The sequence below is a fragment of the Asparagus officinalis genome, chromosome 7 (assembly GCF_001876935.1).
Source record: "Asparagus officinalis chromosome 7, Aspof.V1, whole genome shotgun sequence".
NCBI classification, from domain to species: domain Eukaryota; kingdom Viridiplantae; phylum Streptophyta; class Magnoliopsida; order Asparagales; family Asparagaceae; genus Asparagus; species Asparagus officinalis.
The window spans coordinates 144,404,637-144,417,771 of record NC_033800.1 but is presented as its reverse complement, the minus strand read 5'-3'; the positions used below and the strand labels follow the sequence as shown (position 1 = coordinate 144,417,771).

Genomic DNA, 13,135 nt, shown 5'->3' with positions numbered 1-13,135 from the left:
GGAATCTGAATACTAGATCTCTCAACTTCACGTAATGCATTTTCTGAATTGGATAGATTATGCGTCGAGAATGCATGTTGTTCCGAAAGAGATATGGTAGGATTCCTGCAAACATAAAGCAGTTACCTTATAAGACTAGTAATTAGAAACATTAATGAAAATTCTTATCTAGTACTACAGCTAATTGCCGACATATTATATCGTCATAATTTTTCTTTGAACTACAGAGAAATTAAATAAACATGGATTAATTTTGTGAAATATGGACCTCACAATATACAATAAGTTCTTACCTTATGTGAATGGTGTTTTCCTCTAGACCAAATAATGTATCTCGATCTATGTCAACATGCATCTTAACTATCTTCTTCTTGCAACTTAGATGTACATCGAACATTGTTGACAAATCGACGTCATCATGGACACGTACAAACAATTCTTCTGTATATGGGACTTCATAAGTCAGCTTCACTGGGCTTGAAAAAAAAGCAATTCTACTTTGCACCTCGGCCACTAAATTACTGAAAGTCCCCTTGATATTCATTGGAATCAAATGATTGTTTCCTCTAAAGTCCATAATTGCACAATATAGCTCTTCTTCCATTACTGAAATTCATAAAAAATAAAATAAGTGGGGAACTAACTAACAATCAAATATTACCAAACAAACACAAGTCTAACATGCATTTTCTTATTGTATACGATATAATTCAACATCGGCATTCAATATGCAATTCTCTATGTTTCTATACAATATAATTCAATATTCATTCCTAAATATTCAAAGACCAGATTTTTCTACATTCTATAGAAATGAGGAACAAATGATTTTTATTTTGTGAATCAAATAAAGAAAATATAGAACGGGTACATTGCTTAGCTTTTCATAGCACTTTTTAAAGAAAGTATAGCACTTTCCAAACTCTCACTACAAATGATGTAATCAACAGAATTAGGGTTTTCTCATGAGAAAATAGTAGTCTCAACATGATAAAGGTTTTCTCATTTAAAAATTTAGACATTTCAACAAATCAAGATATAAGGATGGGATCTCAATCACTTTATAGTTACCTTTAAATGTCTTCTTGTACTGCAAGAAACGAACATGAGATCTCAACCACTGATCTGATGTAGGATTAATGTCTTCTATAAAGAGAAATATTAATGGAGGAGAGAGATTTCTCAAGAAGAGAGGAGAAATTAATGGAGGAGAGAGAGAAGGAGAGAGTAATTGAAGATGGGGACCAAATTGGGGGTTTGTGAAGACTGAGTGTAGCCCGCCCTTTTCTCCCGCCATTGTCGCCATTAATGCCTACTGTTGACGGTGATGAGAAGAAGAGAGAAAGGGCAAAGTCGGGTTTCTCTATTTTGGGGGAAATACGGTATAGAGATAGAGAGGTATAAGGAGCATTGGGTTTAAAACTAAGCCAAATGGGTATAATGGGTTTTTTGGTGTTCAGTAAAGTGGATGGGTTTTAAAATAATTGGGGGTAAAACTTTGGGTTAAAAGGGGATTTTCCCTTAAAAAAATCACCGGCTTTGAAATTGGTGATGAAGCGTATGTGAGTTTTTCTTCTTCCAACACGATTTTCTATAGGGCTCGTGTATATTATTTATATATTGTTTCTTAATGGGCCCTGTTTGTGCGATCTGCTACGTTTTCTCGGTTCGCATTGCTCAATGTTTACTCAAATCCTTACCAAAGGGGAGAGATAATAAGCAACAGTAATTATAACTATACCATAAAGTTGGTTAAATGACACTTGCTGTAATCTCGTTGTTGTATTCACAAATATCACATATCAAAAGTAAGAATCGAACATAAAATGTAAAAGTAAATAAACAAGAAAAGAGATAGGGAGAAAGTGATCATCTCATTTTATTCATCTTCATTTCTCCTCAATTCATTTTGTCTTCCATGGTTACATTATATAGATGTAGAAGAGAATACTAAAAGTCACAAGTAGGTGAAGAGACTTCAAGTAGGTGAAGATACTTCTTCTAGTAATGTCCACATTCATTGTATTTATATTTACAACACTCCCCCTTGGACATTACTACATGATGTCAACGTCTCGTTAAAAACCTCGCTAGAAAAACCCAGTGAGATAAAAACTAGTCGAGAAAAAGAGTACACGACATTAGTAGATCCTTATTGCATTAGTTGCCTCATTAAAAACCTTTAACTAAGAAAACCCTGTGGGACAAAACTTAGTAAAGGGAAAAAGAGTACAACTATAGATCTTCGGGATCCAAACTTGTATTGCATTAGTTGCCTCATTAAAAACCTTTAGCTAAGAAAACCCTGTGGGACAAAACTTAGCAAAAGGAAAAAAGAGTACAACTATAGACCTTCAAGGTACAATCTTCGGGATTATGTTGAAAATTCGCTTCCCCTGATGATGACAATCTTCTGAGTGTATGCTAAGAAAAACCTAGTGGGACAAAACTTAGTGAAAAGGGGCAAATTATGATAATAGACCTTCAGGGTCCAATCTTCAGGATTGTTCTTTAAGAATTTGCTCCCCCTGAAGAAGATAGTCTTTCAAGTCTGTGCATATTGTGAACATATTTCTCATAAGTTGATGTAGGCAGAGACTTAGGGGGGGTTATTGGTTGGTGTAATTGTTGGGATAATGGGATAATTTTTGGAACAATAATGTTTGGTGTTATTCATTGGGGTAATTGGAACTGGGGTAATCTTTATGGTGTTATTGGTTTGTTGGGGTAATTCTGGGACAACTTCCCCACTTTCCCCCAATTTATCCCACCTATAAAAGGGAAGTTCAGTCCAACCCCCAAAATTTGCCCCAATTCTTTCGCTGGAACCAAAAAACCCAGCTGGAGACCCGACGCCCCCTCTTCCGACCTCGTCTCTCCGCCTCGAGTTCGAGCGGAGCCGGTCTCTAGGTCGACGTCCGCCTCCTTCGCCTCCTCTCTCCGCCTCGAGGTCGTTCGTCGTCGAACGTTGTTCGCCGCCTCGAGCTCGGATCTGGTTCTCGAGCTCGAACGCCCGCTTCGCCGCCGCCGTTCTCGGGCTCGGTCGCCGCCGCCATCACCTCCGCGGCCTCCTCCGCTGCACCGCCTCCCAACCCAGGTACAATCTCTGGATCCATAAAGCACCGATGTCAAAACTGAATTTTATAGTGAACAAATTGAGATAGAGCACCTAGGCCTTGTTGTAAATGAGATAGAGCACCTGATGCTTGTTTGCTTTGGTAATCTTTGAGTTGTATTAACAATTTAACATGAAGCAAACCTTGCCAAATGGGCTGGGTAGTACTCAGATCGAAATATGTTTCTTATGAAATGGAACTGATGCTCTAAATATCATGTGGGCGTTACATCAAAAGTTTCCATTGTACGTATGATATATGTTCCACTGTATTTTTTAAGTGCATGCTAACAGATGCGGCATCATGAGAAACCCAATGTGGATCCTTTTCAAGTCCATCTATATTTATGTTTTTTTGACTAAATGTTAAGAGTATCTATTCAGAATGCATCTTAACCTGAGAGCTCTTCCCCCTGAACTGAGGAACGCACCTTAGTTTTCTTTGTAAATGAAGGTCCAAATCCAATTTCATTGATCGCCAGACGAAATATTAAAGGTTTACATGCATAGCTTTTGCATTCACAACTAAACAAAGATACAACAACTATTGAGTTTGATGCAAACAATGTCTGATAATGTAGATGAGATTTCTTTTTTTATTTTCTCCAGGCTAAAAGAAATTATCGATATTAAACTTGTTTTTGTTTTTGTTTTGATACTATCAAGTACTCTCAGTTTGATTTTTGGGAGTAGCTGATAGATTTTTCTGGGCATTATCAAGAACATGATTTACTCTTTTTTTTTTTACCTTGTCAAACATGTTTCTGGTCATTCGTAAATGGTATTCTAATTGCCTAATTTATTTGATTATTTTCATGCCTCATTCAAGCTATTGTCTAGAGCATTTGAGTATTGCTATATAGCTGATTTCACAAGCTATGAAACTGCATTCTCAGTTTGATTATTTTCATGCCTCATTCAATCTTCCTTTTCATTATTATGCATTTACATTACTCTTTCAAGTTATCCGCCGCCGTTGGATAGTTTCATGTCATGTCTGATCTCTCTCACCCTAAAATCATAAGTGGTTGCAGACATTTTGGTTTCATATTCTTTAAACCAGTTCATGTTGGCTCGTGACTTCAAACACCTCGAAGTATGACATATAAGTATGACATTCATGTGAAACTAAAACTGTTACTATGACATTCATATATAGCATTGTACATGACCAAGTTCTGGAGATGCTCAGAAAAACTGAATATAGAAAGACTCCCTCTTGTTTCATGTTTTGTAGTGGTTACATGAATTATAGCAAATCTATAGGTAGCAAATCTTTGATAACATCTTCAGTTTCTCATTTGTTCAAGATATATGTAATGGGAAAACCGGTTACAAAACTAAAGTGACATTGTTCAAGATATATACATGGAAACTCATTATTGATAATTGCGTTGTAGGATGAATTTTGCTTCGGAAACTCAAAATGGGGAAGAGTACTCTCAAGATGGTGAGAGGGCAAAAAAGGCTAGGTGTGACTATGTAGTATGGTCAGAGCAAGAGAATAGAGAGCTACTAAGGCTTTTAGTGGAGGAGGTGAAGAATGGCAACAAGATGGATAATGGCAACTTCAAGAAATATACCATCACACAAAATGTGTTGCCATTCATGAATGCTAAATTTGGAAGAACTTTTAAATTTGATCATGTCAAGAATAAGATCAAAAGCTGGAAGAGAAAGATTGAACCAATTGAATTACTATTGAGGAACAATTCCGGGTTTGGTTGGGACCCAATATCTCAAAGAATTACTTGCTCTGTTGAGGTGTGGGAAAATTACAAACAGGTTAGATTTTGCATTACCCAAAGTTTCTTACTACATAATATATTGTTATGTTTCCTAATTACAAAAATTAATTTGTTATCTTTGTTTTTTGACAGGCTCATCCTAATACACCAATGCTTAAAGATAAGTTGTTTGAAAATTTTGAGGATATGCAGATGGTTGTGGGTAGCCACTCAGCTAGTGGGAGAGCAGCTGGAGGCTTAGGTTGTGAGGGTGTAGAGAGTGCGCCATTACATAATGCATTAGGTGAGGGTATATTGGATGATGACATTGGACTTGATGCTATGGGTGAAGCAGAACCTACCCAACCACCAGTAGATCCTCCACCACCTCCCCCTTATAGCACGCCAGGTCCTACCACTCCCGTGGCTGAATCTGTTCCATCAACCTCTAGCACTAGCAGAAATGTTCGTAGAGCACCTCCCCGCACCACCACCTCTGCATTGTCTCAACCCGCCGTGCAAGAAATGGCGAGTGGAATTACAATTATAAGTAAGGCTTTACAAGAGTTAGTCACAGAGGTGAGGTTGTTGCGAAGCCGCAACCAACCGTGGGTCGAGGGAGTGGCTTCAATTCCAGAATTTACCGATGAAGAACGATTGACTGTCCTTAGTCAAAATATTTCCCAAGACGTGAAGGATATGTTTGTGAAGATGAATGATGATCAAAGGAGAAGGTTTATGATTTGGCGTCTGACTGGAGTATTTCCAAATGACGACAATTATGCTTATTAATGACTATTATGTTATAAGCTTTTGGGAACATAGATGTTGTTAGTTCTATGCTTTTGGGAACATAGATGTTAAGCACATACATGTTGTTACTTGTATGCTTTTGGACTTATATGCTGTTGGACTTATATGTTGTTACATGTTGTTAGTTATATGCTGTTGGAACATAGATGCTTTTGGACTTATGTGCTTTTGGGAACATAGATGTTAAGCACATACATGTTGTTACTTGTATGCTTTTGGACTTATATGCTGTTGGACTTATATGTTGTTACATGTTGTTAGTTATATGCTGTTGGAACATAGATGCTTTTGGACTTATATGCTTTTGGGAACATAGATGTTGTTACATGTTGTTAGTTCTATGCTTTTGGGAACATAGATGTTAGTTCTGTGTCAACTATTATTTGATCTCGTTTCCTAATACAGGATGGAAGATAATCAGAATGTCTCTATTTTGCTATTTGATGAGGATACTGCTGATAATCTCCTCATTCGCATTATCAACATGGCTGCACAAATAGGAGGTCTAGTCACGAGTATCTCGCACCTCATATCACAAGAGGAGATAAATCTACCCATTTCCCAACTCAGACATGGCATTACGGACCTTGGCCTTCAATATTTAAAATTTAAGATGGATAGCAACCCACGTGATTTTCGTCGAGTATACCGTATGTATCCGGATTGCTTCATGAAATTGTGTATGGTCTTGCGAGAACGTGGGCATTTACAAGATACACGGTATATCAGCGTTGAGGAGATGGTTGCTATTTTCCTACTCACCGTTACTCAAAATCAACGATATTGCATCACCACTGAAAGGTTTGATCGATCCCGATTTGCCGTCAGTGTTTGTTTCAATAAGGCACTACAGGCCCTTGTGTCATTAGCCCCTTGTATGATGGCTCCTCCTCCTACTGATCCACCAGAAAAGGTCACATCTGAATCTCGTTTTTGGCCTTACTTCAAGGTATTGAAATTTAAATACACTATATAAGTCTTCATTCATTGTTATTATTATAATTTTAAAGTCACATTTCATATATGTTAATGGGAATATATAGGACTGTATTGGTGCTATTGACGAGACCCACATTCCATGTATGGTGTATAGCGAGGACCAAACTCCATATCGTAATAGACATGGTTATCTTTCATAAAATATCCTTGCAGCATGCACATTTGATCTTACGTTTACTTATGTCTTAGTGGGATGGGAGGGATCTGCCAATGACTCACGGGTCCTGAAGGATGCAATGAGTAGAAGTGCATGTAGTCTTCCACTTCCAAATGGTAAATATTTTTTTATCAACCATTACCATTATTATTTAATTTTTATAATTTAAAACTTAGTATTAATAGAAGTATTTTAATATTTTAAATTCATTAATTTGTTTTTTTCAAGCTCTAATTTTTGAGGTCTTGTTTATAGTTTGGTTGTGTTGTAATCTCGTTATTGTATCTACATACATCACATATCAAAAGTAAGAATCAAACATGAAATGTAAAAGTAAATAAACAAGAAAAGAGATAGGGAGAAAGTGATCATCTCATTTTATTCATCTTCATTTCTCCTCAATACATTTTGTCTTCCATGGATTACATTATATAGATGTGGAAGAGAATACTAAAAGTCACAAGTAGGTGAAGAGACTTCTTCTAGTAATGTCCACATTCATTGTATTTATATTTACAACACTCCCCCTTGGACATTACTACATGATGTCAATGCCTCGTTAAAAACCTCGCTAGAAAAACCCAGTGGGATAAAAACTAGTCGAGGAAAAGAGTACACGACATTAGTAGATTCTTGTTGCATTAGTTGCCTCATTAAAACCCTTTAGCTAAGAAAACCCTGTGGGACAAAACTTAGCAAAAGGAAAAAAGAGTACAACTATAGTCCTTCAAGGCACAATCTTCGGGATTGCGTTGAAAATTCGCTCCCCCTGATGATGACAATCTTCTGAGTCTATGCTAAGAAAACCCAGTGGGGCAAAACTTAGCAAAAAGGAGCAAATTATGATAATAGACTTTCAGGGCCCAATCTTCAGGATTGTTCTTTAAGAATTTGCTCCCCCTGAAGAAGATAGTCTTTCAAGTCTATGCATATTGTGAACATATTTCTCATAAGTTGATGTAGGCAGAGATTTAGTGAACAAATCTGCAAGATTGTCACTTGAGCGAACTTTTTCGATGGTGATTTCGCCATTCTTTTGGAGCTCATGTGGATAAAAGAATTTTGGCGTAATATATTTTGTCATGGTTCCTTTTACATATCCACTGCTCATTTGTGCAACACAAGCTGCATTGTCCTCATAAAGGACATTGGGGGGAATATCATCTTTCGCTAGACCACACGAGCCACAAATATGTCGTATCAACGATCTTAATCATACACATTCTCGTGAGGTCTCATATAAAGCGATAATCTCTGAGTGGTTATAAGAAGTAGTCACCATAGTCTGCTTAACAGACATCTAAGAAATGACAGTACCACCACAGAGAAAAACATAACCAGTCTGGGATCTGGCATTATGGGGATCAGACATGTAGCCAGCGTCCTAATAGCCCACCAATGTCATATCTTGGTTTCTTTTATAGAATAGTCCAAGATCTTTTGTACCTTGAAGATAGCGAAGGAAATGTTTAACGACATTCCATTGCCTCCTTGTAGGATAAGCACTATACCTTGCTAGCAAGTTCACCGCAAATGCAATATCAGGCCTGGTGCAATTTGCGAGATAAAGAAGTGCTCAAATGGTGCTCAGATAGGGAACTTCTGGCCCTAACATTTCTTCATTATCTTCTTTGGGTCTAAATGGGTCTTTAGGAGAAGCACTATACCTTGCTAGCAAGTTCACCGCAAATGCAATATCAGGCCTGGTGCAATTTACGATATAAAGAAGTGCTCCAATGGTGCTCAGATAGGGAACTTCTGGCCCTAACATTTCTTCATTATCTTCTTTGGGTTTAAATGGGTCTTTATCCACTTTGAGGGATCGGATGACCATTGGTGTGCTAAGTGGATGAGATTTATCCATATAAAATCTTTCCAAAACCTTTTTCACATAGGTTGACTGGTGTAGAAAAATTCCTTCTGGGAAAATGCTCGATCTGCAGGCCGAGGCAAAACTTGGTTTTTCACAAGTCTTTCATTTCAAACTCCGTCTTTAGGCATGAGCTAGCTTCTGTAAGCTCCTTGTGCGTTCCAATAATATTTATATCATCAATATAGACTGATATAATACAGAAGTCATTTTCGAATTTCTTTATAAACACACAAGGGCATACATCATTATTTTGCATATCTCCTCTTCAGGAGGAACTCACTCAGTCGGTTATACCACATTCTACCCGACTGTTTCAAGTCGTATAACGACATTTATAATTTAATACTATACATGTTGCGATTCTCGTTTTCTTTTAATTCAGGAATTTTAAGTCCATCGGGGACTTTCATATAAAAATATTAGTGTCTAATGACTCATATTAAAATATGGTCATGACGTACATATATTGCATATATAAATTCATAGTTTCTGCCATATTTAATTTGCGGAACGTAATATAATCACTAATAGGAGAATATTTTACATCTAAATCGATGTCGGGTCTCTGCGTGAACCCATTGAGCTATGAATCTCGCTTTACATCTCACCACCTTACAATTGTCATTTATTTTTCTTACGAAGACCCATTATATCCTGCAGGGATATATGAACTACAGGTTCAAAAATACTTTAGCGAGTTCAGCTCAGCCTCAATTGCCACTTTTCATCTCACCTAGTCCGAATGCTTCAAGCACTCTATTACCGACTTAGGTTCTGGATCCATATTATTTTCGGAGATAGTAAGAGCAACTATAGAGGCAACTATGTTGTCGACAACTTTTATATTTCTATTGTATATTTCTCCTTTTTCACAAATTCGTGGCCACTTTAAAGCTTATTTTATGTCAACCAAATCCTTGTCATTTCCCTTAACAATTGGATTTGGTCGTTCCGCATCTCCAGTATTGTGATTATCAAGTGCACGTGCAATTTACTGGAGATTTCATCTTCAGGATGAACCTCTTCTGGAGGTTATGAGAGTGACTGTCTTTCTATATATAATTTAGTTTGCCACAGACTTTTATCTTTTACACTAACATGTTTTATATGCTTCTGGCACAATATGCTTCTGGCATACCAAATCATCAATGATATATTCAACATGAATATGTGGCTTAGTCACTCTTTTCTTAGCAGATTATCATGTGAACTTCTGGTTCAGTTTGACTAGTACGTGGATATAAATATTGAAGATCTTTTTCACCAATGGAATTTCTTGACATTATTTTGTATTTTGGGCACTAATCTCCCCCTAATATCGAGAATTGATCTTCAATAAAAATGCAGTCAGCGTACTAAATTATAAATTGATCCCCTAACATGGGCCATAGGTACTAAATTATTGACGGGGTTTCATAAATAATGTATGTACCTTCACCGAGGTCCCATAGAGGTACGCTATGGTGGTGATATAAAAACATGGACTGCAAATAAAGAATACGCAGATGGGAAATATTTTGCTTCTTTACCACGTATTAGATAAAGGGGGAAAATTGTGATATGCAGTTGGTCGGATTTGGTTTGAATGCCCCATTTAATTTAAGGAAATCCGACAAATCATATTTTACCCAAGATGACCCAATCGCTCATGCCAGAATTTAAAAGAATTTGGGTCTCTAAATCTTAATCTCATCGCAACATGTTGTATTTTAGGTCAGACAAATTCTAAAATATACATATATGAATAAAAACCACATAGGTTTATAAGAGTTTGTAGACGGTAAAAAATACCTCTATAGGCTTATAGGAAATTCGCCTGCGAGAAGAGCTCGCACGCTCGGTTCTCTGGCACAGGCCTAAATCGCATAGACGTCAGATACGTTCGATTCTAGGTTCGCCTTACGGTAGGCTCGCCAGCACGAGTTAAGATCGATCAGGATGGCGGAAGTTCGCCTTTCACTCAACTCGCCTGCCCGAGTCCAGAGTCGAATCCGCCAGCAAACCCCAAGACCGTCAGTACAGCTGGGTATCCACTACCCCATGTGCTGAGATGGACCTTCCCATCTCTCTCGACCCGAAGGGAGAGAGCACACAGTACCCCAGGACCGTCAAACGGCCGCTCGCAGTGCGCACAGTGCGAAGGGACTGGACAGGTGTCGAGTCAACCTGAGCATTCATAAATGCGACTCACCTCGGCTGTCTGAGCCGAGAGCTGGATCCGCCGGCACTCGGCAAGCTGGCTAGACCCACTCGAGTACTGTACACCTACTTCACCGCCTCTCCTGACCGGAAAGGAGAAAGCGTCGTGCTCAAAGCACGCCGGGCGGTCACGCACAGTACAAGTGATCGGACAGACACTTCATCGATCTGCGAACTCATAAATGCGGTTCATTAATGCTGGTCAAATCCACTCGGATAGCAGTCGTTCGTTGCCTCACACACAAGATGGGCCTTCCCATCGTAGGTGACAGGACATAGAACACAATCCCTGGAATGACCGTTCATGGTATCGAGGAACGGCGAGACGTCTCTGAAGAGGATGTGGTCACATCCCACAATTCAAGGAGAATTCGAGCTGTCCTTCTTTCATTTAAAAGCCCCTTCCAGCACGATGGAAGAGAGGTCGCAAAACTTGGAGGAAAAAGAGTTGAGACCAAGCTGTTAGCAAATCCTTGCATTACAGCACTGCTGCCTAGTTCTGAGCTCCGATCGCCGACGAACTAAGCAGACCCGAACTCTATTGGCCCGAGCTTCTACTGCGTACTGAAGCTCCCCAGCAACCTCATTCGAACGGTCCAAGGGAAGCAGACTCGACACGAGCATCGAGCGAAGCGTCCTATAGCCACCTAAAGTCCCCACACAAAACAAAGAGGGCTTTCCCTCTGCTTCTGTTGTAAACATTTGATTTGTTAGTTTGTAATAAGCCTTCTTATTAATACAAACAAACGAAACTCCCTTTTTTGGGAAATCAAATATTCACCCTACAGAGTTTAAAGCAAAAATCAAGATAAATTAAAATTGTCTAACAAATGCATATAATCCAAATATAAAAAAACCAAATAGTTTACCTTGACCACCTCAATAAGATCTACTATCTCCCCCTCGTCCGAGCTTATGAATATTAATTTGAATTATGACATGTGCTTCAGGCACTACGACTGAACCAATTAAACTTGCATTATGGTTTCTCACAACAGCTGGTTGTGTTTTTAACAACTACTAATTCAAGGATTAGTTCATAATGCTTTTAGTTGTACTATTGTAAGAGTACAAGGTTACTTGTTGAATTGTATTCAGTCGAGGGTTTAAAATCCAAAAATGGCTACAGGATAAGATCTCCTACTATGTTCATAGCCTCCCCCTTGACCACGCGTATAAGTAATTTTCTAAATTGTAGCATGTGCTACAAACACAACTCGCAAGCCAACTAGTATGACATTATGATTTCTAATCATCAATTGGTTGTGCTTCTCTGCGACTACTAATGTAGATATCAATTCAGAATGCTAAGTGCAATTCTTGGTCATGTACTGCTGTTGGAGTACAATATTATTTGTAAAGAATGGGGAAAAGAACATTTTGATCAAATTATTGGCTTCCATAGATCAAAGCGATCCTTTAGGGATTGTCCAAAAAAGTGAATATTTTTTCACTGAGGCATTTAATTTTTCATGTCTTAGAAAATTTAAAGTGTTTGCCATCTGAGCAAATATACTTAAAGAATCAAGAGATATAATCGTGCAAAAAACACAAGGGTGTTAGTAAAAATTAACGTTCAAGGCCAAAGACAAGTAATAGTTACTATTATATATCACAGTGCACTACTCATGGGGACGAAAGATTAGTGCATGAGAAATTAGAAATATTCAGAAATTAATAAGATCACCAAAATCATCAAGCTCCTTTTTCTAAATGTCTCCATAAAGGTTGTCTTTCAAATGTTTGCTTCTGGCAAACTAGTTTGATATTAAAATCCACACAAAATTTTTAATGCTCGGACGATCAATCACCATCACAAACTCAAGCAAGTAGAAATTAAACAAAGGCATAACCAGTTTGTGCTACCCTTTCTTATCTTTCATTAATTTAAATTTAAAAAAAAATAAAAGGAAAACTCCTCGAGATCTCAAGTCTAATTTACTAGGAAATTAATGATTGTGACCATCAATGGACATGTGGAAAAATCCAATGTATGATTTCAAAAGAGGAAATTAATGATTATGGCCCATGTTAAATTATAAAGATGTGGACACTACATGTCAGATCTAATAGACTTTGGATAATAAATTCGTGATATAAATTTAACAAAAAATCTAATAGACTTTGGACAAGGTATGAAAGTTAAATGTGCCTGAAACTTTGAAGTATCAAAGTAAAATCAGATCGAATTTTTGGGGTACCAAAGTGTTAAATAAACACCTAACACTTCAAAGTGAAAAGGTGCCAAAGTT

General features: G+C 37.8%; 2 protein-coding genes across 2 annotated transcripts; both read left to right on the top strand.

The window, feature by feature from the left end:
- Positions 2,817–5,968, top strand: LOC109850550 (uncharacterized protein At2g29880-like). The gene is made up of 3 exons (XM_020420571.1): positions 2,817–3,097; positions 4,516–4,900; positions 4,996–5,968. Exons 2-3 carry the CDS (start codon positions 4,517–4,519, stop codon positions 5,632–5,634), a joined length of 1,023 nt encoding a protein of 340 aa, XP_020276160.1. The 5' UTR covers positions 2,817–3,097; position 4,516; the 3' UTR covers positions 5,635–5,968.
- LOC109847901 lies at positions 5,802–7,866 on the top strand. The gene is made up of 5 exons (XM_020417133.1): positions 5,802–5,911; positions 6,061–6,604; positions 6,699–6,780; positions 6,844–6,927; positions 7,775–7,866. The coding sequence occupies exons 1-5, from the start codon at positions 5,802–5,804 to the stop codon at positions 7,864–7,866; spliced, it is 912 nt and encodes a 303-aa protein (XP_020272722.1).

Bases quoted from the DNA above. Each gene is read 5' to 3' on its own strand.
- LOC109850550 (XM_020420571.1), top strand. From the start codon at position 4,517: ATGAATTTTGCTTCGGAAACTCAAAATGGGGAAGAGTACTCTCAAGAT. The intron at 4,901-4,995 runs GTTAGATTTTGC...GTTTTTTGACAG, and splicing joins TGTGGGAAAATTACAAACAG to GCTCATCCTAATACACCAAT.
- LOC109847901 (XM_020417133.1), top strand. From the start codon at position 5,802: ATGCTTTTGGACTTATGTGCTTTTGGGAACATAGATGTTAAGCACATA. The intron at 5,912-6,060 runs GTTAGTTATATG...TTCCTAATACAG, and splicing joins CTTATATGTTGTTACATGTT to GATGGAAGATAATCAGAATG. The intron at 6,928-7,774 runs GTAAATATTTTT...AAGTTGATGTAG, and splicing joins TAGTCTTCCACTTCCAAATG to GCAGAGATTTAGTGAACAAA.